The sequence below is a fragment of the Xiphophorus maculatus genome, chromosome 19 (genome assembly GCF_002775205.1).
Source record: "Xiphophorus maculatus strain JP 163 A chromosome 19, X_maculatus-5.0-male, whole genome shotgun sequence".
NCBI lineage: Eukaryota > Metazoa > Chordata > Actinopteri > Cyprinodontiformes > Poeciliidae > Xiphophorus > Xiphophorus maculatus.
The window spans coordinates 13981068-14004504 of record NC_036461.1 but is presented as its reverse complement, the minus strand read 5'-3'; the positions used below and the strand labels follow the sequence as shown (position 1 = coordinate 14004504).

The following is a 23437-nucleotide window of genomic DNA, read 5'->3' as shown; positions in this document are numbered from 1 at the left end:
CGTTAATGATCCTGTGAAGGTACCTTTTGAAGATGTATTTCTCAGCCCTCTGAATCACAGTTCAGAGGTCTGCCAACCCTCACAGCTAATTCTCCAAATCCACTAATCCGACCGTCTTCAACTGCAGTCAGATGGAATAATTAGACTGGAAATTTTAGTCGGGAATCTTCGGACACAGGGTGATCAGACTGATGAGACGATGGTTTTTGTTCCATGAAACTGATTGGACTCCCAAATGTAAATTCAGCTGTCATATTTTCCTTAAGGAGTTTCACCTTTGTTCAGGAAAAGGTGTCCTGGAAGCATGAATATTTACATTAGATTAACGTAGTGGTGACAGACAAACCCATAAGCATGACGCTTGCAGGCACTAAGGACCTGCCAGCCTTCAGGAAATGACAAGTGTGCAAAACAGGATCACTCAAAAACCCAGCAACTCTCGGCGTCACCCTTCCCACTTCATCCCAGAAGTCAGCGGAGTCACGGGAAACTTTTGAGAAACACAAACATATAAAATGAGTGACTGTAAAAGTGACGGAAAATCCTGAATCATCCCCCTGAGAGATGACAAACGGCCGCAAGAGTGAGCTAATCTGAGGGAGACAAGAAACGTCCAAAAGGCCCGAATGTGTCAGCGAAGGTGGACAGGCGCCCTAATGGAGTTTACTTCCCCTCTCGTGTGACTGCACTCCGACTCTTTCGATCTGTCGTTCTTCCTCCCCATCTTTCTTCTTTTCTGCAACGTTTCCACCCATAGAGAAGGCAGACTGCTGAGGGCCTTGCAGAGCAGCGTGCTGAAAGTTTTCCCCATTTCTCGCGGCTTGCTCCTGATCTCCAGCATGTTTCGAATAGGGAAGGGTGGATTTCAGGAGCCGTGTGCGGCATTTGCAGAGCAGCGTAGGGTTGTTGATGCAAGCCATGTTGGGGATGATGGAGCTGAAAGGCTTAACTAATTTTGGAAAGAGAGCAGGAGGAGGAGAGTGGAGGGGGGATTTTGAGGCCTTTGTTGCAGCCTGTTTGATCTAGGAATTCAGGAAAAAAAAGAATTACTGCTTCCTCACTCTACTTTTTTTTTTCTTTGTTACCAAACTTGAGGAAATGCTGCAGTCCCGTGTCAAACACCTCTCCTTGCTCAAACCTTTGGTTAATAACTGGATCCAGTTAAACCCTGCTTGTTAATTGCTAATTACTCCTCATACACCAGACGCCAGGAGAGCGTAGCTAAGCTGATCAGATGAGTTTTCGCCCAGGAGCTTTTAGGTTTTCCCGTTTTGTCTCGTTTTACTGGAAGGAGCTTGTTTTCGATGGCCCCTGACAAGATAAAGAGAGATTTTCTTCAAACTGGGGAGGGGACTCTCTTTATTCCACCCCCTGTGGGTGCGATCATTGACACTTGGTTTAAACCTTAACTAAAGCACTTCCCGCAGGTGGTTGATTTTCTCTGGAATACAGCTCCTCAAGCAAGCTGTTTGGCTTCGCTTAAGTGTGCACGATCGTCACAGAAGATGACAATTTTAGTGAAAAATACTGAAACTGGCACAGTGTGTTTCCTCTGCAGACTCTTAGCCAAAACAGACTTCTTTACTAGAAGATTTGGATCGGATATGCACATCTAAGCAGATGATTTTGTGAAATTAGCTTTAAGAGCTTTGATGAGCTTGAAGCATTTGTACGCTCTAATTTACAGGAACAGAAACAATCTACGTGTTCCACATTTTGAGTGATAGTGAATCAAAATTTGAACACTATTTTGTTTAAGAAGGTCTAAACAAAATTGAGCACAATGGCAAGTGAAACAGTACATAAGAATTCGCATCCTTTATTATCACACAAATGTTTCTCAGGTGCATCTGGTTTCCATGTGACTTTATCTGAACAAACCTAAAAAAATCCTGGCTCTGCTTGCTGCTGAGCTTGATCTAAGGATCTATTAAAGAAGAAAATACTCCAAAACAAATATCCCAAGCATGTAGAAATGTGAGCAAGAAGACTTGACACTGACAGCAACAAATGGGGATTTAAGATAATTCAGCCATAGGTGTGAAAACAGTTAGTTCTAACAAATGTGCACCTTTTTCTAGGAACCAGTTTTTGCCTTTTCATTTACAAATGATGTTTCTAAAGTCTGTTTCCAAACAGGTCTTTAACGTTACAAATAGTAGAACAAGTAAAGGCGTCTATAAATGCATTCTAGTGGTACTGTACAGCATGTGAATGTGTGTATGGATGGGTGAATCACTTTCCGTGGCATCACATGCTTTGGAGTCCTCTGACTTGATAAAGCGCCATACAAATACAGGCCATTTACTATTTTACTCCCCCTACTCTGTGGCCTCCTTCTCCTATCTCTCCCTTCCTCACCCCCCCGCCTACCTGGGGAGCTGTCAGTCTGGATCTCGGCACTGTCGGTTCAGCCTGTCAGGCTGAGGGACGCGTTCCGATCAGCCGTGGACACTGATAGACCTGTCAGGTGGGATGACAGCTGCAAGTGAAGACGCGCGCAGACAGGTACATGTAATGTGACAAGACTCCCCGCTTCCCTTCCTCCTCCCTAACCACCTCCTCCCTTGGAAAAATAAATACCCATAAGTTGGGAGAGTGCAGAAAGAATGAGGATGTTCCCTGACGAGTTAAGGGAAAGTTTTTAGTTTGAGACTGACAAAATGTGATGCCGCCACGTGATGAATCGCTGATTTGCACAAAGTGAGTATCCGAAAATGAGTCGTTAGCAATTTCAGTTATTGGAGGGCTATTGCTCTTTACTCAGTGGATAGATTGTGTCACCAAGAAGAAATATATCATCATCAGACTTTACATTTAGTTTTTTTATTTTTAATTTTCCAGCACTGCTATCTGCTTTGCTCCTTTACCTGTGCAAGTTAAAGTGGAAATATTCTTGTTTACTTCTGAGGGTGATCTTTATATGTTTCGTTGGGGTGACTCCAAGCAAAGCTCCCAGCATTATCTTCTGAGTTAGTGCAGATAGGATTCAAGCAATCATGCAAAAACCCCTGTTTTCATCTATTCCAAGAATGGTGTTGCATGTTCTCAAGCTTCAGGAAATTCCTAGAATGGGGATTTTCTTCAGTAGATAAAGATGACCTTCATGATGTTTGGCGGTTGGTGGACAGTTTGTTAAGAAAGAGGGTGACTGGAAGGCAGCCATGTTAGTCAAAAAAAGAAAAAAGATGCATGAAATGCAGAGTCCCTGAAGGTGGAGGCTGGGCAGCTGAGCCATTAGCAGAGCACAGCTTTGAGCTGACCTGCAGGAAACAACCACCGCTTCGTCCCTCTAATGTTTATCCCTTGTATAACAGGATGGATTATTTACAGTTGCAACTATGCAGCATTTAAAGCCGCAAGTGAGAGACTGCTGTCTCGTCGACTATCTCCATAGCAACACCTCCGATTCCAGCTGGACGTACTAGAGTGCTGCCTTCTGACCATCCTTCCATCTAAATGACAAAGGAAAGGATCTATCTGTCACCACTTCCAGTTTTAACCTTATGTAGTGTTGTGGGGAGACTATTTGTGAGTAGAACCTCTGGTTACCTCGGAGACGAAACATATACTGGTGGGCAAGAGGTTGCACTGACCTCTTGGGCAGCTAATAATGGTTGTGGTTTGGCTTTTTTCTTTCAAACATTCTGTTTTTGTTTGCCCACAAATTACTCCATTTGTCATATCCTTTCTCGAGCGATTTCTGCCCAAGAACAGAAGCAGACGACCGTATGAAGAGTGTTGTTATCCACAGTCTACGGATATGAGCTGCAAGGCCAGTGAGAGAGGAAGACAGTGTTACACCTATTGCAAAATAAAATGCTACAGATTACAAATACACTTAGAGGTGTGTTGTGATGAAACTACAGTAAAGATGAACAATTTGGCCACATGGACCATTGGTACATTTGAAGAATAAAAGAAGCTTGCAAGTTTGAGACCACTCTCCCGACAGTGAGTGTTTTACTGGTTGACATGCTAAGGGAATATTTTGTCAATCATTATGCGAACCTAGTGGAAGGATGCCAAAATGTATAAATTAAGTTTTAGTTTTCAAAAGAATTCCACCAAAGCAAAATAAATAACTTCAAGATTTTAGTCAAATTTTAATGTCAGACTGTAAAAACGATTGTGTGCCTTGGTATGTAGCACAAGTGTCTGGTTTTAACTGCATGTAATAAAGAAACATTATTTAACTGGGAACATTCTGTTTGAATCCATTTTTTTTTGACATGGCTACTTTTAATTAAAACTTTTAATCAGAATTTATTTCTATCAAATTGTTACAGGTGCAGCCTGTGCTCATCTATAACTAAAAACAGCAGAGTAAGACGTCATCCCCTCCATTTTGGCATCCATGTATATCCGTGTGTTTATGCAACAGATGGATTGAAATATTCTATTATAATGAAGCACAGGTACTCTCTGATAAATGGCAGCATAATCATCAGACAACTAGAGTCTCTGAAGGAAGCAGGTTTGAGAATCTTGAAGGATTTAACACAATGTTCAGAACAGAAAAGTTTGTAGTAGTGTGGACAAAAGTTGGCGTGTGTGTGTGTGTGCGTGATGGGTGGGGACAAAAACAGGCCTGAGAGCAGGTATTTGTTCCTGGGACACTGATCCAGCCACACCTGATGTAAACATAGACACAAAAAAGGTATTTAAGTCAAAAATGCTTCTTTATAATCCAAAACGATGAGAGTACCTATGAAACTTCTCCACAGTCTGCTGCAACCACGTAATAGCGTCTTGAATAACATTGTCACATTTTAGTTTCGCTTAAAGGTTCAACGGCAGATAGAAGGACCAATCTAAGCTTAAGTGGTGACAGTTTGGCAGTAATTATGTCACGAGAAGCAACCTTGCTGCTTCAGTGTATCCACACATCAGTTCACACCCGCTCTGTTCTGCACTAAACTGTTGACCTCCGTCTGCCTCTTTGACCTGGTGGGTCATGTCCCGGAGGATCAGCTAAAAGTACAAGAAGAAGTGCAAACAAGAAGGTTGCTGCAGCTGACGAAGAAGAAGAGCAAAGGGCGAGAGCAGAGGAGGGGGAGTGATAACGGGGGGCAGGGAGGGAGCGGACGATGGAGACAGCTCGTGCCAAGTGACATAAACCCCCTTTGGCAGCCTAATTAAATTTTCCACTTTTCAACACTCACATTAAGCCTCCATTGAGCTGGAAGGAATGGACGCACCGGAGGAGGAAGAACCCCCGAAAGAAGATCAGCCACTGCTCCTTTTCTAGGTTTGGTTTGATCATTGAGCTTTACCTTAAACAGTAAGAATACATTAATGCTTTAAAGATTCATGTTATATGGTTTAGTTCACTGTTGGTGATGATGATGAGACACTCATACATTTTTTTCATGTCATACTGTCAAAACAATCATGCATTAGGGTTGCACCACATTTTCAAACACATTCAGAAAACCATGGAAAATTTAAGAAGCTCAATAAACCCCCCAAAACACTGAGACTTCAGTTAAGCAGTTCCTGAACACAGACAAGAGGTTAAACATGAGCAAAGTTCACTTACACAAGTTCGCATTCACCATGTTTTATGGTGCTCTTAAAAATAATTAAATAACAACTAAACATTTCCAGGTCCTGACATATTACAGCCTCAAACTTCACTGCATTTCATTGTTCATTCTCTTTACACTTTTATTCAAGTCCAATTTTTTAAAGTAAAAATAGTGGTTATGGGAAGACCTTTGAAGGTGTGTTATGGAGGAGCACAACAACAGTGAAATCCTAAGTAACTACTGTGTGTTTCTGGTTTTTGAAGTGCACATTTCCAAGAATGAGCAGTGAGAGGATTTAAGAGCACATTAAAGAATCTTTCAGTCTTCCAGAACAACTACTCAACTCATCAGTTAAAACAATGAAGACTATTCTGCAGTGAAGAGAAGTGTCAGGAAGTGACACAAATGCACTTTGAGCTCACACACAATATCTTTTTATGTTTCCGTAGATGCACAATTACATGTAAAAACGTGCCACAAGTAATCTTCCTGTAGGCAGCACCAGATCAGGGAAGGCTTCTAAACACTGCTACCACTTCCTGGGACAATTTTCAGAGGCAGGGACAAGTGGTTTGTAAGTATTTCCTGGCTTTAGGAAGAAATGTGCAGACAGTTAGCAGAACGGATCAAAAGCTCTGAAACTAAGTCATCCTCAGGTGAAAATCCAAAGCAAACACAGTCTCTTTACCACCCTCAGTTTTAGTTCAGCAGGAGACTTCTGGGAAGTATTTTCACAGACAACAAAATAGCATCATAAACAAAGACTGAGCAGCTGAACAGTTGAACCATTTCAGATGTAAAGCTTCAGACCGAAACATAGATTGTTGTGTTCACCATAATGCGTCCTGTATGAAGGACTCAGTTGGAGATGGGGGCAGCAAGCTGGTCTTGCATTTTAATCACGACTTGAGAACAACAGTACTTCATAATTGTGCTGAGTGCTCTGAGTTATGTGTTGTATAAATAAACACCAGCAGGATACACAAAGAGCTGCACCGAAATCTGAGATTGAGGTTGTTTTAGCTGAAAAATGGCTGGAATAGCACTATCATCATTGCAACCAGTTTAGATTGCATGACAATTAGGATTTAAGTGGCTGTACTTTATTGTAGTGACTTACAAAAATGGACTGCAGCTGTATCACAAACAGCTTTTTTTTAGAGAAGCAAAAAGAACAGTAACCGGCAAAAGTGTTCATGTTTGGCGTGCTGGGCGGCTTGGTCGGTATAGTGCATGCACCATGCGCAGAGGCTGTTGTCATCGACGATTTTGTCCTGGGTTCAATTCCCGAGGTATTTGCTGCATGACTTCCCCTTCTCTCTTCCTTCTTATTTTCCGTCCTGTTCAATGGAGCTAAACAAGTTTTCATTTTCCTTAAATAGTTTTTCTCATTTTGTAATTTTATTTTTAATTTTAATGGCCGATGGTGGTAGGAGTTTGCACTGCAATCGGCGGGTTGCTGGTTCAATCCCCACTTCATTCTCTTCTGTAGTTGTGCCCTTGGGTAAGACACTTCAGCCACTTTGCCTGCTGTGGCTACTATCCAGTAGCTCGCCACCATCAGCATGTGTGTGTGGGGGGGGTAAAAAACTGTAGTGCGAAGAGCTTTGGGGTCCTCTGCACTTCATAAGGTGCTATACCAGTACAAAACCATTAATCAGAAAAATCAGGAAATCAGAAGAAGTCCTCGCCTGTTTGGTACCCTGGGTAAACACTCCCTCAATAATCCTCCAACAGGTCAAGTTTCCAAACATAAGGTCTCTGTGGAGGGTTGATCCATACAGTTCACACCTGTATAACTGTATAATGTATGGACATATACGGTAGGCTACAAAGTGTTAAAATCCACAATCCTCTTTCTGATATCTTGAAGGATTTATTTTGAGTTTTCCATGATGTCATAAAAGGACGGATTGCATTTGAGGCGTTTCCTTAAGATGTGTCCACAGGTGTGACTTCATTTCACTCAGATGTTGTAAATAAACCTCTCGGGAGCTTAGGAAGTCATGACATTGTTCATTATCTTGGCTTTCCCAAAATTTTGGCTTGTTGCAAATGCAGGTAATTTTGATTATCTAAAGCTGAGCTGAAATAGGTACAGTTCGGTCAGATTTAATGTCAGACAGTGAGAAAAAAGGTAACCAGGCTTTATTTACATACAATACATACATACATGTATTGGCTTTCAGCTGTATATGTTTGTTGGCTAAGGTCAACAACAGCAGGACTTCTCAACAAAAAATCCATTAACATTCCAGACTGCACAACCCAGAGTCTGCTCTCAGACCCGTGTGCTCATAAATTACTGACAACCTTGTTGACAGACGAAGATAAACTGGCCCATTGTGAGAGAACTGTTGCTGCTCTCACCGAGCGCCACTCCAGTGTTATTTGATTTGACTGTTTTGGGCTAGCAACGAGGAAAACAACTCGCAGGAGGACCAAAACATAATAATAAGCCCACTTTTGTCAGGCAGCCAACACTTTCCTCTCTTCTGTTTCTTGCATCGAGGTGGAACCGGAAAGGGAAAATTTGTTTTCCTTCGTCAAAAACAAGCCGTCCAGTAAAAGTGGAAGAAACGTCAGGATCCTGCTTGTTTGCGAGCTGCAGGTGGCTGAAGTCCCCCGACCACTCGTGTGCTTTCTTCTCTCAGACCCTGCCACTTGTTCACTTCTTCCACTACATGCTCCAACAACACTTCCCCTTCTTACTCTGAGCTGTTTGTGCCCTGAGTTGTGTTCCGTTTTCTTTGTCTCGAGCTTCAGCGTTCCTGTGACGCACTTCCTTCCATTGTATCAGGAACTGATACCTTAAAGCTGCTGAAGTTACTGTCAAGAGTCCCTCAAGTGTGCTGATTGGAAGCTTTTGGGCATCAGGGCAGGTGGTTCACCTGATTAAACGGGGCTGTAGGTTAAAATAATAGACTAAATCTTTGAAGACAAAGCTGAAGTCAGACAGCGGAGAGGCAAAACCGAAAATTCTCCTTCTAGTTGCGGATCTGCTCTTAGGTAAAGGGGACAATGACTTGTTTCATGAAAAGAAGGTTAACCATTTGTTTACAGTAAAGGGAGCATCGTCTCTGCATCCAGATGGAGCGATGCGTAGGCAGGTTTCAGGTTGCAACACATCTCAGCCCTACAGGAAAAACTTTCTCCTTCTTTTAACCCTGACTAATATTAATGGAAATGGAACCTCTTACATAATCTGTTACTCTGAATATATGCACACCACAAATAGCAGATTGTTCCATTTTACTGGGTACGTACATATCTAATGTAAATATCCAATCAAAGCTGGAAGTTCTCAAACAACATCGTAGGTGAAGTATGCAACAGATGCATTATTTAGTCATTTAGAAAAACTTGATTAGTCTTGAAGGACACAAAGATAAAAAATTTTTCCTGCCACTGACCAAACTGCAGGGCAATGGATTCGACAAATCCATATTCCTCTTTCTACAGTCGAGCTCTCTGGAGGTGTTGGACATTCACAGTATCCCTTTTGATTTGCTAAAGTTGACTGAACTGCATCTGTCACCAAGGCAACGGGTAAATGAAACCACTGATGGAGGGTTGCTTTAATTCACAGCAGCCACTTCTTAAAGCCACGCTCCTGCACAGCTGGTGGTCTGTGACTGGATTTATGTTTTAAAGTCAGAACTGCACAAAATACTGAGATGAGATGTAACATGTGAGCTTAATGCAAACAACAACAACAAAAGAAATCTGTTGTTCGAGTCTAGATTCACCCCTCTTTTTGGTGCAGACACGTTTCACCGTTTCTTTGTAGCATTACATAATAAAACGGCGCATTAATTGTGTAAACAGGCCACTCACATGATAATAAACCCAGCTGTCAGTCATGCTGATTGCTCTTTAACCCAGTCTCCTCAGTCTGAGTCAGCACTTTGGTGCCTACGTATGTCCCACTGACAGCACCTGAGCTGAGAGATAAGCCATGCTGATCGCGCTGAGTATTATCCAGGCTAAGGTTTTACTGCATGACAGGTGAATGACGCTACAGGCGAAAGAGACCAAAAGAATGCAAGGGCAAAAAAAAAAAAAAAACTGAACTCAAACATTAATCTCAGGTAAACACCTGTTTCGATAATGTTTAGCAATAAAGTGAATTAGGGGTCGGAGATCCGTCCGGGATGCATCTAATTTTGCAGAAGCAGCTTGGATTCTTGCTCAAACACAGAAAACTCATCTCAATTGCATCTGCTTTCAAATCAATGTATTGTCAAAATCTGCATAGTCGTTATTTCAGTGTGACATTAGTGTTTGTAATGTAAAGAAAATGGGACTAAATATTCAGCAGCAACTCTTGTTTTCTAGGGACCTGCTGCTGTCACTTCCTGTGAGGCATTCTCCAGTTAAAGGCTTCTACTAGAAAAGAATGTGGAAGAAAACTGATTTTTATCTATTTAAATGTCATATGAGACAAAAACATGAGCTGCTGCGACAAATGAAAGACATTTTTCTTTAAAAAAAAAAAAAAGGAAAGAAAAGACTTGGATCTTTGGTTTGCTGACATAAGGCCTTGAAATGTATTGACCTTGACCTGTTTTGCTTTTTTGTTACATTGCAATCACAAAATTGTATGCATTTCATTGAGGTTTGATGTGACAGATCAATATAATATAAACCAAAACTAACTATTTGCTCTTTTCAAATGCATAATCATACAGTAACTTTTAACTGACCTTCTTTGAATGGCTTTAATCGTCTGGAGAGAATAATTCTAGATATTTTTTTATATATCCAGATAAACTGTAAGGAACTGGCTCCATCTTGTTAATCCAGACCAAAACTTCTTAAAACTTTATTTTTTGTTACTTATAATCCGACTTTACTGGCCTTTAACTTCTAAGACAAAGACTAGCCTTTACTTTCCAGGTTCAGATTTATCACGTGATGCCCTGAAGGGAACATTAGGAACGAGCCATCTTGCGTCACGAGCCTCCGTCGCGCGGCCAGGTAAGCCTCTTGTGTTGCAGCCTGACAGCTGTTTATAATTCCTAGAGGAGATGTTCTATGCACCTGATTCCTTCTGGTGTGTGATGGCTGGACGTCGACGCGTCAGTGGCGCGCAAACTGCGCATCGGCTGACCTCAATGCGCTCGCGCTGACCCACGGTCTGCAGTCTCACCTGACCGTGACCCCATAGATAGGACCTTTACAGTCTGATGTATTTTCTCCTCTTTTTTATATTCACTTAAACCAAAGATTTGGACTCTTATCGGGACCTGTCAACACATCAGACCGTGTTTTGCCGCCAGCAGCAGCTCAGATGATATTTAAGGCATTAATTATTATAGCACTATGGCTGATTAGATTCCCCTCGAGCAATGTAGCAGAAACTGTGTCGCTTAGCAACACTGCTCCCGTTCAAAAAGCTGCGCCGCTGGCATATTACAGGCTAAGCATTCATCATAAATTAATATCACTCAAATAGAGATGTATGAAACATCTGCACGCTTTCTGCTCCTGGGAACAGCAGCACATCCAGGCAGCGCAACTCAAAAGCTAATGCAGCGAAAAAGGACTTCCAGTGAGTCTGCCAAGGGTTCACATGTTGCAGGACTGCAGAGTTACAGCTGAAATGTTCGTGTTCTGAACTGCAAGTGGTCAAGAAATCTTTTCTATTAATCATCTGACCCTGAGCAGAGGTGTAGAGGCAACTCGGTAAATTGCAGTCTGATGAAAAAGTAGATTTATTTAAGTGATCCTGAACACAAATGTGTAACTAAAATGGATCCAACAGGTTACACATTGTGTTGCATTTCTGTGTTGCAGCTTATGAAATCCCAACATTCGGTGTCCGAGAAAATGACGTTACATGAGACTATCTCCTGGACAATAACTGATATTTTCAGTCTTTTTCTCGTGATTCTTTTGGCCATAAGATAATACTTTGGTATCAAATCATTTATCAGACTTATGCAATACACCAACTTTCTGAGATGCTGAATGTTGACTTACTTTTCTTCAATTGCAAATTATAATTACCAAAGCTAAATGTACATATGTACAAAATAAATGACATTTATCAAATTGTATGTAATTAGCTTTATGATTTGAATTACTGATATAAATCAACTTTTCAATGTTCTAATGCACTATTTCAGTCAATTCAGTTCATTTTGTGTTATCAGATGTGTTGAATTCAACAATGACCAAGCAGTACATGTAAGAAAGGGGCCAAATTAAAAAAAAAATCTGGACCTTATTTAAGCATTGGTCAGTTTTGCCACAACCATCACTCCCCCTCTTCACTAGTTTGAAAATAAATTAGTAAGTAAATAAACTTATTCACCAGGACGAGTGTTTCTGGCAAACACTCATGCTGGAAGGAGCTTTAGGAGCTCAGAACACCCAGCTGTGGTGATGCAGATTAAAATAGGAACCGTAGCAGATTGGATTACACTTAATAGGACATTTTATATTGCGGAACGTGTCACATTCTGGGCGCCGTGCCCTTGTTCATGAGGTGCGTCCGAATTACAATTAGCCCACATTTCACAGAAATTCAGTTCCAGCGTTTGTTGTGCTGACCTAATCAGTCCCGCCGTGTTGAATCTGACCGCTCTCTCCTAATTACACACAATGGGACTTAGAGACATTGGACAAAAAACACAACTGTGACTCTAAAATTGTATGTTCAGTCGGAGCCAGCCTAAAGTATAAGCAAGAAAGCTCTCCGCCCCCCAACAGCAACAGCCAATTAAATCTGCTTCTTCCTTCTCAATTGTTCTGAGAAGCTTTACCAATGGTTTTCCTGTGGCAGTGGTCACAGCTCCCTTCATATCATTAACAATCTTCTTCCATTTAATTCTAGTTTGATTTTCTCAGAATCACCCTTATTGCATGAGGTAAGATTCTGCATGCACTCCACAGTAAGAGTGACCATTATCTTTTACTTCTACTTCAAAAATATCAGCTCAGAAGTGTTTTCTTCTCTCACCAAGATTCTTGCTGATGGTCTAGTCTTACAAGGATCCCTGGCAACCTCTGACAGGTCTTCAGACTTGCCCGAGGTGACGACGTGGAGCGGTTGGAATGAAGCAGGCCGATTCTGTAACAGGTGCCTTTCTCACACATAATGAGCTGAGTACTCTCTTAAAGGGATACAACTTATTTCTGTGCCTTGTGGGTACACCACCACTTTGTGCAGGTCATAGCGCTTGGATGGTTTGGATGGGGGATCAGCTAGTTAGAAATCTTAGTTAAAGTATTAAAGTATTTATTTGGAGGGGATTTTGTGTAGATCTTCTGTCTCTGGTAAAAAAATAAACCTACAATACTTAATGTAAATGTTTAATTTCTTTGGAAAGGTTCAAACTCAGTCTTTCTATTGATCTATCTTTCTGTGTTTAATAACATTTATTTTTCCAACTGAACTTAGTATTGTCTTCACACACACACGCACACGCCTCCTCCTAATGCGAGTACAAGAACTTGAATGCAAACTGAGGACTTTGTATTGACATCCATTCATTTTTAGTGAGTGCATTTATGTTTAACCCAGACGTTTTATTTAAACCTAACCATTACTAGTCTATTCCTAACCGTAACCTTAAATAAAAACTTAATTCACACCATACTTCTAAACCTAACTAGTAGAACTAGTAGAACTGCAAAAAAGGGGTGAGAACCAGGAAAATATCCTCATTTCCACGAATGACCTCCCTTTGTTGGTAAATAATGTGAAAGTGGTTCTCTATATGTGGTATATACCAGTACACGCCCACACACGCACACAAAACAGTCTTCAGAAGATTAACAAATACATTGAAACAAGCAGTGACTTTAGAAGCTGGAGTGGAGTAAAACAACATACATTCAAACTAACATATTTCAGTTTTAAAAATCTTTATAAAGCACATATTTGGTGTATTTACATTGTAACATAGATATCTCGACACCAATCCAAGATGATCGCATTTAATGTTTATGGACTCCAAGATTCGCCTCTCACAAATCGTTCTAGAGACGCCCCTGTGGCCCCTGTCAGTGTCGGATCATCCAGACTGCTGGGACCTCAAAGTGCCTCTAAACTTCCCACAGTTTGAATGTTTTCCCTGATTAGTAACCGAAACCGGACCCCGGGCGGCCGGAGCGCTTTCTGAGAGCTCTGGGTCCGGCGGGCTGCAGATGAAGGGGAGGGAATCCCTCCAGTGTCTGACGCTTTCTTTTTTACCAAGGAAACCCACACGCGCTCGCTGACGCAACTGCCCATTTTAGGAAACATGCGTCAATGGGCCGAAGAAAGTGAGACAAAACCGGTGAAGTCCACAGCGGGATGGCTGACGTCCACCGATACCAAAAAAAAAGGAAAAAAAACAGAAAACCCGCTTTAACTGTAAACCGCGTTTCGGATCTTTAGTCTCTGGTGTCCACCGGGGGAGAAACGAGCTCTGCTCTCTCTTTGCTGAGATCCACAACACAAGAGGAGCGGACCCCTCCCCCTGCTGGATGTTTGCAACGCCCCGCCGTGACGTCGGACGTTTCGTTGGTGTTGAAAAGCCGTCGCGCTTCTTCTTAGTGCCATTGAAGTGACTCATCTCTAGGAAGTGGGGTGAAAAGGGAAAGAAAAAAAAAAGTTCGAGGTGTTCCGTGAGCGACAGAGAGAGCTCAGAGCAGAGTAAGTAGGCAAGGCGGCGGAAAATATTCAGAAGATTAAAAACCTGCCTGAGTCACACTGACTGTTGACTTCAGGCTGAAGTTTGCGCACCTGAGAGGATCTCTGATAGCCTAGTCTACCTGAAAGCACAATAGAAAATACTTTCCTCACAGGGCTGCCTGACACAACCTGCAATATCTGTAAGATGTTGTAGATCAGGCGTCATAATTGCACTTTGATAACTCGTTCTTGGATACCTGAACATCTCCAATCAGAGGATTTTTTCTTTTTTTGCTGGTGCCTTTTTTTTTTTACTGCGGGGGAATTGTGTGTGAGAGAGAAAGGAGGAGAAACAAGAAAAAAAAAAAGCTCCAGAGCTTTAACAGTCCCCTGAAATCTTCCTCTTTCCCGGATCATGTACCAGGACTACTCCGGGAACTACGACACCTCGTCCCGCGGCAGCAGCACCTCTCCGGCCCAGCCGGAGTCCTTCACAAGCGGCAGCAGCACGATCGGGAGTCCGATATCTACCTCAAACTACCAGGTGAGACACACGGACCAGCTGCAGGCACAGAAACCTCTAGGAATGCATTTTCTCCCATTATGAGTTTGTGGATAACAAATAGCCATATTAATGAATGAATATGTTTTTAAAATGTTGGAAAATGTGACCAACGCGCATGTTTACCGGCGAAAAATCTGGATTTTACGCACGCAGACAAAGCATTTATTATTTAGCACAGAGCGCTTCATACGATTTGGTTGCTGTTCAGTTCAAACTGCCATGGATTCAAGCCTATGATTCCCAGCTGACATGCAGTCCTGTCTGTCTGTAAATCTGTGGCCTTCTTTGTGTCGTCCAGCTGGTTTGAGATACATTTTTTTTTATTTTTACGCATTTTAACCCCGAAGAACCGACAGACTGAGCTGATCGGAGATAAAGCGTGTTCTGGATGCAACAGGCATGTGTGGAGCCGGGTGAAATTCACGCAAACACGCTCTTCAGAAGTAGCGCCTTTTTTTTTTCTTTTCTTTTCTTTTCTTTTTCTCAGCTGATTGTGATTGCCGCTCATCAAATATTGGAGAAATATTCTATTATTATATTTATGTACCAGACCGTCTGATTGGATGCGACGGGCTCTCCGGCCGCACATGGCACATTTCCTCCAGCGGGAAGCAGCTCGCACGGATAGAGCGATCAAACGCCTGCATAACGCTTCCTTGCTGAGGAAATGCCATCCATTGAGGCGTTTAGAAAACAAAGACAACGGGATCTGAATATTAGCTCAAACTGCAGCGTGCTTGAATGCCTCGGAATATATGTAAAAATAAATCCAGGACCAGGCATGTTATTTCCCCACACCCCGGTCTTAACGTCTGCTGCACTTCTGTGGAAAAGTGGCGTCAGGCTCACGCAACCTTACAGTAAACGACTTTTGGCCCGCATCTATCAGCCTGTAATCACTCAGTGCCAGTTTTCCATTACATGACCTCCTGTTTCTCTGTTTATTGGAGCAATAGAATATTTTATCACGCCTCTAGCATTTCATATAACGACTCCCAAGGAATGTCTGCGCCTCTGCCTCAGCGAGTTTATCCATCCATGCTTGTTTTATTACTTAACAGGAATTCTTTTTTATTCTCCGTGCCATGTTTCTGGATAAGAATTCCCGGCTTGTTCGAGCTGGCCGCTTCCCCCTTTCTTACTGGAACTCAGCTCGGTTCACACGTGCTGGACAAATCCCATACACAGTGAGTCACTGTGATAAACAAAGTTCCAATAGACTGCCGGGATATCCGACGGAAAGTCGGGAATAAGTGGAAGGGGGGAAGGCGCGGGGAGCCCGGGACGCGCGTAAATTACGCGCAGCTGACACGTCCTCCATCTGTGGAGGAGCAGCAATCTGCGCAGAAAAGTGTTTATTCAATGTAGAGACACCCGACGAAACCCCTGCTGCTTCTTCTTCAGTTGGATTTTATTGTGAAACAGGGTCGAACTCAGAAAACTTTGTAAAGGATTAAAATTACTATCTTGGTGTAATGAACCATCGCAGAAAAAAAAGAGAAATGTGTGGGTTTTAGTATGCTGCTGTTACATGTTATATTGGAAGGATGCTCAAAAGTTGAATATTAAAAGGGCCATGATAAATCAAAAATAAATGAGCAAATAATAAAAACTTTTTTTTAAATCTAGTTGACAACCCATTCCTTTCTTGAATTCCTGTTCATAAAGAAAGATATTCTTTGGAGTGTTTGGTTTGGGGTGGACATTACCCTCTCTGGATCATTACCCTCTCTGGATGCCCTTGGAGATGCAACTGTGGATATGAAAATAAAAAGAAATGAAACTGGCGCCTGTTTTGGGTTTAAAGTTTTCCACAAATTAATGTTTTCTACAGTTTCCAGTTGGGTAGCAAACCGACCCGTTTCGCAGAGCAGATCATCACCGTTGGTCTCATTCTGCTTTTTGTAGAACAATGAGATGTGCCGGACACCTTTGGGCTTTCCCACATGATTCACTGCATGTGTCACCGTTCCACTCTGGGGGTTACAGTCGACATGGATTGAATCATTACTATAAGCCTTTAAACAGGGGGCGCCATGTGTGAATTTAATAATGGTGGGAGGCGTTGGACGCAACACCCATGTTGGTGCTTCCAGCAAATTTATGCACTGAGATGCTCAGAGGATTAAGAGGCGAAGACGAGTTTTGGCCGAACATGGTGACTGTTTTTCAACCCGTTCATCACTCTTTTTTCTCTCTTCTCTTTTGTTTTTATTTTTTCCAGAAGTACAGGGTTGACATGCCTGGCTCCAACAGTGCCTTCATCCCTACAATCAATGCAATCACAACCAGCCAAGACCTGCAGTGGATGGTGCAGCCGACCGTCATCACCTCCATGTCCAACCCGTACTCCCGCTCCCACCCGTATGGACATCACCTGACCAACGGGCCGAGCCTGCTGCCACACAACACACTGGCCCGGCCTGGGGTCATCCGCTCCACTGGCGACCTCAGACGGCGCAAGAGGGAGGAACAGGTGAGGAGTCTGAGAGTTTTATATCACAGTCACCCTGCCTATTGATCCAACAGCTCATTTAACGTGTCTTTTTCTTCTCTTCTGCACGCAGCTGACCCCGGAGGAAGAGGAGAAGCGGAGGGTGAGACGGGAGAGGAACAAGCTGGCCGCAGCCAAATGTAGAAACCGCAGGCGGGAGCTGACGGAGATGCTGCAGGGGGTGAGCATCACGTCCAGCTGATCAGTGCGCAGGTTATTTGCGAAGACGTGCGATCCGGGCGTTCTGATGAAAGCCTGAACTCCACTCCTGCTTTTGCAACCTCGCCGGACTGGTTTGACTCTTTAAGTGCTGGCTCTGACTGAAGAGATGACAGGCGTTGAAAAGCTTTTTGTCTCGGGCGGCTGCAGACAGAGGTTGGGCTGTCTCGTACTCAGACAGTAACGGCATCTAAATGGACTAATTAGTGGAATTAAAGAGAGGCTGAGCTTGTCAGACCATTAAAGAGGAAGACAACCTGGAGTAGTGGATCTGGCTGTAGGCAAAATTTTAAACCATCAAAAACCATCACAACAGATTTTTTTTTTTTTTTAATGATCCAAAAATAGAAGCTTCCCAGTGACATTTAGCTGCAATGTTTACTTTAAGACTCACGTCAGACCTTACGAATGACTTCCTGATACCTTTGCCCATGAGTCAAAGTTCTCAGACAGCATGTCGGCTTTATCGCTGTCGGTTTGACATCCTACAGTAATTTCCTCCTTTCTTTTTCTTTTGATTTGACACGTCTGTGTAAAATGGCCAAACGAAATGGCATCCTCTAGAGACACGAGCAACACACAGTCATTAGGCGACGCTTAAATTCAGACAGCCGGGTTACAGGTTGCATGGTGTTGGTCCCGAGGTCCTCCTGACAAAAAATCAACAAAAACAGAAGCGGATGAACACTGCCCTCTTTTGGTGTTTTAGGAAGTGACAGAAACGTTCTGGAGGCTCTGCTGAACGAATTAATAGACTTGGTACAGATTAATGATCGTTTTGTTTCCAAATCTCTGAACAGAAGACAGTCTGCTGTGTGCGGCGTATTACGCCTTTCGCTCTCAGGCATTTCTGTATGATTACTGTCAGATTCAGACAGAAATAACTGCAGAAATTCTGCTTAGAAATCGACTGTTGCTCATTGCCAAAGCGAGTGAAACAAATCAAAAAAAGATGCAAAGAAAGAAGAAAAAAAAGGAGAACAAATATGGCAGGTCTATAAATTTCCCAAAAGAAATACAACACTAAAAAAATATAAGGAAATGGATAAGTTAAATAACTTAATACCACCAAAATAAAAATAGTCTTGTGAAAAAAAATGTAAATTAAAAGAATGAAACATAATTATTTTTAGTATCTTAATAAATAAATGTCTGAATGAAAGAACATTAAATGTAAGAAAAAAACCATACGACTAAAGAAAAAATATTTTTAAAAATAAAAACAGAAATATATACAAGAGTAATAGAATAAATAATATGGAAAGGGAAAAATTAAAAATATAAACCAAAGAAAAAATCAGAAGTAAATGTACTGATTAACAATAAATAATTATGTTTTCATAAAATATGTGTAAAAATAAATAAATATCAATGTAGCAATAAGACAGACAAAATAAATAGAATGGAATCTGGAAAATGACAAGAAATCATGCGGCTGGAATATTTTGAAAATGTAAATTGATAAAATATACATTTAGAAATATGAAGAGCAAATTTAAAAAATATGTACATTAATAAATAAAAGGACATTACAGCAACAACAAAAAAAGAAAAAAACATATACATAGATCAGAAGAGGAACAAAATATATTACAATGGAAAATATTGCAAAGGAATTTTTAATGAAAAATAAAACTGATAATTTCACAATTAAAAGCCCCAACATAATTATATTATTTGAATATATTATCATATATTTATACATATTAACTATATTAAAATCATTATAATGTAATATTCTTATATCATAATATAATAATATTGTTATATATTAGCAATAATGATAAAGATGTAAACAGATATTACGTGATTATCAACACATAAGGATTAAAAGTTTAACAGTATGTCTAAAACTATATATTATTTACTTCAACGTCTGTCCGTCATTTCTCAGACCTGTCGTGCTCTAACATTCCAACTGATGTTGTCTTTCCTCTGAACAGGAGACTGAGAAGCTGGAGGAGGAGAAGGCAGACCTGCAGAAGGAGATCGAGAGCCTGCAGAAGGAGAAAGACAAGCTAGAGTTCATGCTGGTCGCCCACAACCCCGTGTGCAAGCTGCCCGTCGACGAGCGCCATCAGCAGTCCAGCCACCACCAGCAGCAGCAGCAGCAGTGCAACCCGCTGCAGCTCACCATGCGCCCCAGCCTGAACCCGCGTGCACAGATGAACCAGGTGGTGGTGAAGCAGGAGCCCGAGGACATAGAGGAGAATGTGGGCAAGCCTCAGCGCTCTGTCATTAAGCCCATCTGCCTGGGAGGCGGCGGCATCAGCGGTGGGATGTACTGCCCGGACGGAGACAGCCTCAATACGCCGGTGGTGGTGGCGTCCACCCCGGCAGCCACGCCAAACGCCCAAAACCTCATATTCACCTATCCCAACATGATGGAGCCCGAGAGCCCCTCGCCCTCTTCTGAGTCCTGCTCCAAAGCCCACCGGCGCAGCAGCAGCAGCGGCGACCAATCCTCCGACTCCCTCAACTCACCCACGCTCCTGGCGCTCTGAGTCAGCCGGGGCGGGGCGCCGAGGCCCAGCTGGGAAACAAACACTGTGGTTGAAAACAACGAGGACAGACTGCCCCTCCATCCCGAGGCCCTCTGGTCTCGCTAAAGCACATTGAAAAAGTCCAGACCAAGCTGACCGTGTGAGCCGGTTCCCCCTCCTGATGAGAGGCAAGGGAGGTCAGGGAGGGGGAGACCCGTAAGGGCTACGCCGCGTTTCTTCTTCTTCTACTTCTTCAGCGTGAACGTTTTTGTATCCATCAACGTGTGTGCAATCATCCGCCATCCCTTCAGCATTTCAACTGCAGAGTGTTGATTTGTTTACTGACATTTCCGACAAAAAAAGAAAAACACAACCATCCAGAGAGCGACTTGTTAATATATTTTTCTGAAAACACCTAAAAAGCCATGCGGTCAACGCTTGCACTCTGCTGATCAATCTATAACAAATCACCAAGCGAGGTCAGCATTCTGCTGGGATTTCTGCAGAGAGGCCAAGACTCTCATTTTATTTTATTTTTTCCTCTCAGACTCTTATGACTCAATTCAGGACAGAGTGCACACTTTCTCATGTTATTTCCATCTCTCTCTGTGTATTTATGACCTGTGCTGGTGGAATTTTCTTGTCCTCTCCTTTAAATCTGCAAGGTGACCTGAGGGTGACCTCAGCATTACAGAGAATTTGAGCCATCCAGCTCCTCAATACTTTCTCTTCTTTGCCATAGTGGCTTGAATTTGCAGTAGTAGTGTGTGCTTTTTTTTTTCTTCCTTGGTGATTCTGTACCTGAACCCTGTTTTTTTTTTTGTTTTTTTGGACAAAGTGTATGTGATTTACATTGATGTCAGGGATTATCTCTCATGTGTTTTAGTAGAACCCCCGTCGTTCGTGACGAGTGACTGTGGCAGAGGTGGTACTTTAAAAAAAAAAAAGAAGAAAAAAAAGATTTAATTTAATTGTTGTGAGTCGTTTTCTGCTCCGACATTTGACAAAAACCCAGAAAAAACAAAAAACAAAGTTTGAACCTCCTCCGCTTCATTCTCTAAATAAACATCCTTTTGTTCCGCCGCTGCCTTCTCAGGGGCCGCTCGGGTTTCAAAAAGCCAAATCCGTTTTTTCTCGGCACGTGTAAATCCTGTGTTTCATCAGTCCTTGTCTAAAATAGAAGGAGGGATTTTTGGTCAAACTTGAACAAAAGCCACGGTGGTCCAGATTGTCGCCAGCTGCCAAATGATGTCAACCCTGTTTATAGATTTAAATATGTATAGGCTATATGGTGTTTGTAAAGCAGTCACTTTTAGTACAACAAAGATGTTTAAACCCAACTCAGACGGGCTGGTTTCTGGGTGCAGGAGGTACTTTAGACGACGAAGAATAGGATGAAGAAGACTCTCTCTACAGCTGGTCTGACGTGAAAGAGCAAACACTTTGAAGAACTTCTTGTTCATCATTTGTATATGTTAAAGGGAAGTGGGCTTGGGCTATCATGCACTGACAGAACAGCGATATTTTCCATATATTCAGTTTACTCAAAACATTCCATATGAATTTAACGTGACGGGGTTTGAACCCAAACATCCCTTTTCTTTTTCTAATGACAAGAACTTGAGATGATTCTGGATGCAGAAGACTACATTTTAAAGCCAATCCAAGCTGCTGCTATTCGTTTAGAAAGAACTTGTCAGCTGTTTTTGATGTAATTTTAATTTGACTGGCTGTTGTAAATCAACGGGGGTCTTTAATTTGGCTGGACAGCACAAAGGGAGAGATCTGAGAACCAAAACCGCCTAAATGTCTGTATGTCGGAGTGTTCTGGAGCCCCCTCTCCACACACATAGGAAAGCCATTGACTGTAGATGTTCTACTGTATATGTCATCTGCTGTCTGTCGCCTGTTGAACTACAATTTCTTCTTCTTTTTGTTTTCCCAAATGCTTTAACTGTTCAAAATGATTCAAAATGAATAAAAACAGCAATATGTATAGCAGTGTTTGTTAATTTAAAAGAGTAATAATAAAATAATTTTCATCTTGGAAATGTCTGTTTTCATGCTTTCGTTCAGGTCACCGAATGTTGAGACTTAATTTAGGTCCATTACTTTTGCTAATTATGGCAATGTTATAAATACGTTTCATATGAGGCACAAAATAAAATCAAAGCTTTCCTCAGCACTTCTATTTTTTACCCTTCTCTGAGGAATGCAAACTATATATATATATTTTTACTTTAATATTGAGTGAAAAATAAAATGCATGAAATTGAAAATATAAAATGCAATAAAAGAAATTTGCAATTAGACAGAAATTAACTTGTTTTCTACATGTAGTAGAAAAAAGTGTATTTCAGCTTGGATTTGTTTTGAGTGTGCAAAACAACAGTGTAGATGCTTTCCGTGGTAAAAGACTCAAAATAATCCTGGAGTGTTACAATAGCCGTCCTTGTATTCTGAATAAGCATTAGCAATTATACAACACCTTTTAAATTACAGAAACCTTCAGGTAATAAAATTGTCCATAGGAATAAAACGGGACAGAGAAAACATTTTTCATGAATAACTACTTAGCAGAAAATATGAGAATGTCATCAGCATATACCATGATGCAGCAGGTGTCGCAAATGTGCATAAAAAAAGTCCCAGACATTTTGCTCAGACAGTGAATTAATTTGGAAAAAACATTTGTCCACATGTGGCTGTGAGCTAAATGGTGTTAAGCCAAGAATATCTATTTCTCCTGAAAATCAACAGGTGTTGTAACTTGGCTGATGCCTCAGCAGTAAATGATGCAAAAATAATCCAGGTGTGGGGAAAGATAATAAGCCTTGATGTCCTGAAAAACAATAAAAAAAAATCCCAGACCACTCCACTTCTATATTACTAAAATACAGAAATTTTCAAAGACTCACATTGTCATAGGTGTGATAAAACACAGAAAACCATTTTCAAGAACTCAAATAGAACATTTTAAATCATGACTCAAACTGCTGTAGGATTCTCAGTAAACAGATTCAATGTCATAATATCATCAACATAGATGTTTATATATTATCTGTTATAGGTCTGTGTGACTTAGATGAAGACATCAAATATCTACATAAAGTTGAAAATTTGCCCCAAGAGAGTCCATATTCAGAGATATATATTGTCCATATTTTCCTGTGAACTATATTGCATCAACATGACAAAGAAATAATGACGTATACAGATTTTGACATAAAGACAAAAATTATCTTCAAATTTTCAAAATTATTAGAGTAGCTTTAAACTATATCAAAGAAATGCAAAATACTAGTTACGCCTAACTTCAGCGTTTCACGTAAAACATTGATCTTTTTTTGTTCAACTGTAGCAAATCTAGTTCAACTAGATACAATTAAACATAGTCTGTTTTGGAGAAAAATATGGAAGGTGCCTCAGAAAAAGTTCAGTCACTGTTGTCAAGTTGATCTCAAACTGTTTTTTTCAGGGCCGATAAACGTAAACCAGAAGAACTGATTCTGCCTAAAA

At 41.5% G+C, this 23437-nt stretch overlaps 1 protein-coding gene across 1 annotated transcript; it reads left to right on the top strand.

Moving 5' to 3' along the window:
- The first annotated feature begins 14070 nt into the window (after positions 1-14070).
- fosl2 (FOS like 2, AP-1 transcription factor subunit) lies at positions 14071-21710 on the top strand. Its single transcript, XM_005799113.3, has 4 exons — positions 14071-14701; positions 16947-17198; positions 17290-17397; positions 19379-21710. The coding sequence occupies exons 1-4, from the start codon at positions 14573-14575 to the stop codon at positions 19937-19939; spliced, it is 1050 nt and encodes a 349-aa protein (XP_005799170.1). The 5' UTR covers positions 14071-14572; the 3' UTR covers positions 19940-21710.
- Positions 21711-23437: the final 1727 nt, after the last annotated feature.

Coding starts and splice junctions, on each gene's coding strand:
- fosl2 (XM_005799113.3), top strand. CDS start 14,573: ATGTACCAGGACTACTCCGGGAACTACGACACCTCGTCCCGCGGCAGC. Junction 14,702..16,946: donor TATCTACCTCAAACTACCAG/GTGAGACACACG, acceptor TATTTTTTCCAG/AAGTACAGGGTTGACATGCC. Junction 17,398..19,378: donor TGACGGAGATGCTGCAGGGG/GTGAGCATCACG, acceptor TCCTCTGAACAG/GAGACTGAGAAGCTGGAGGA.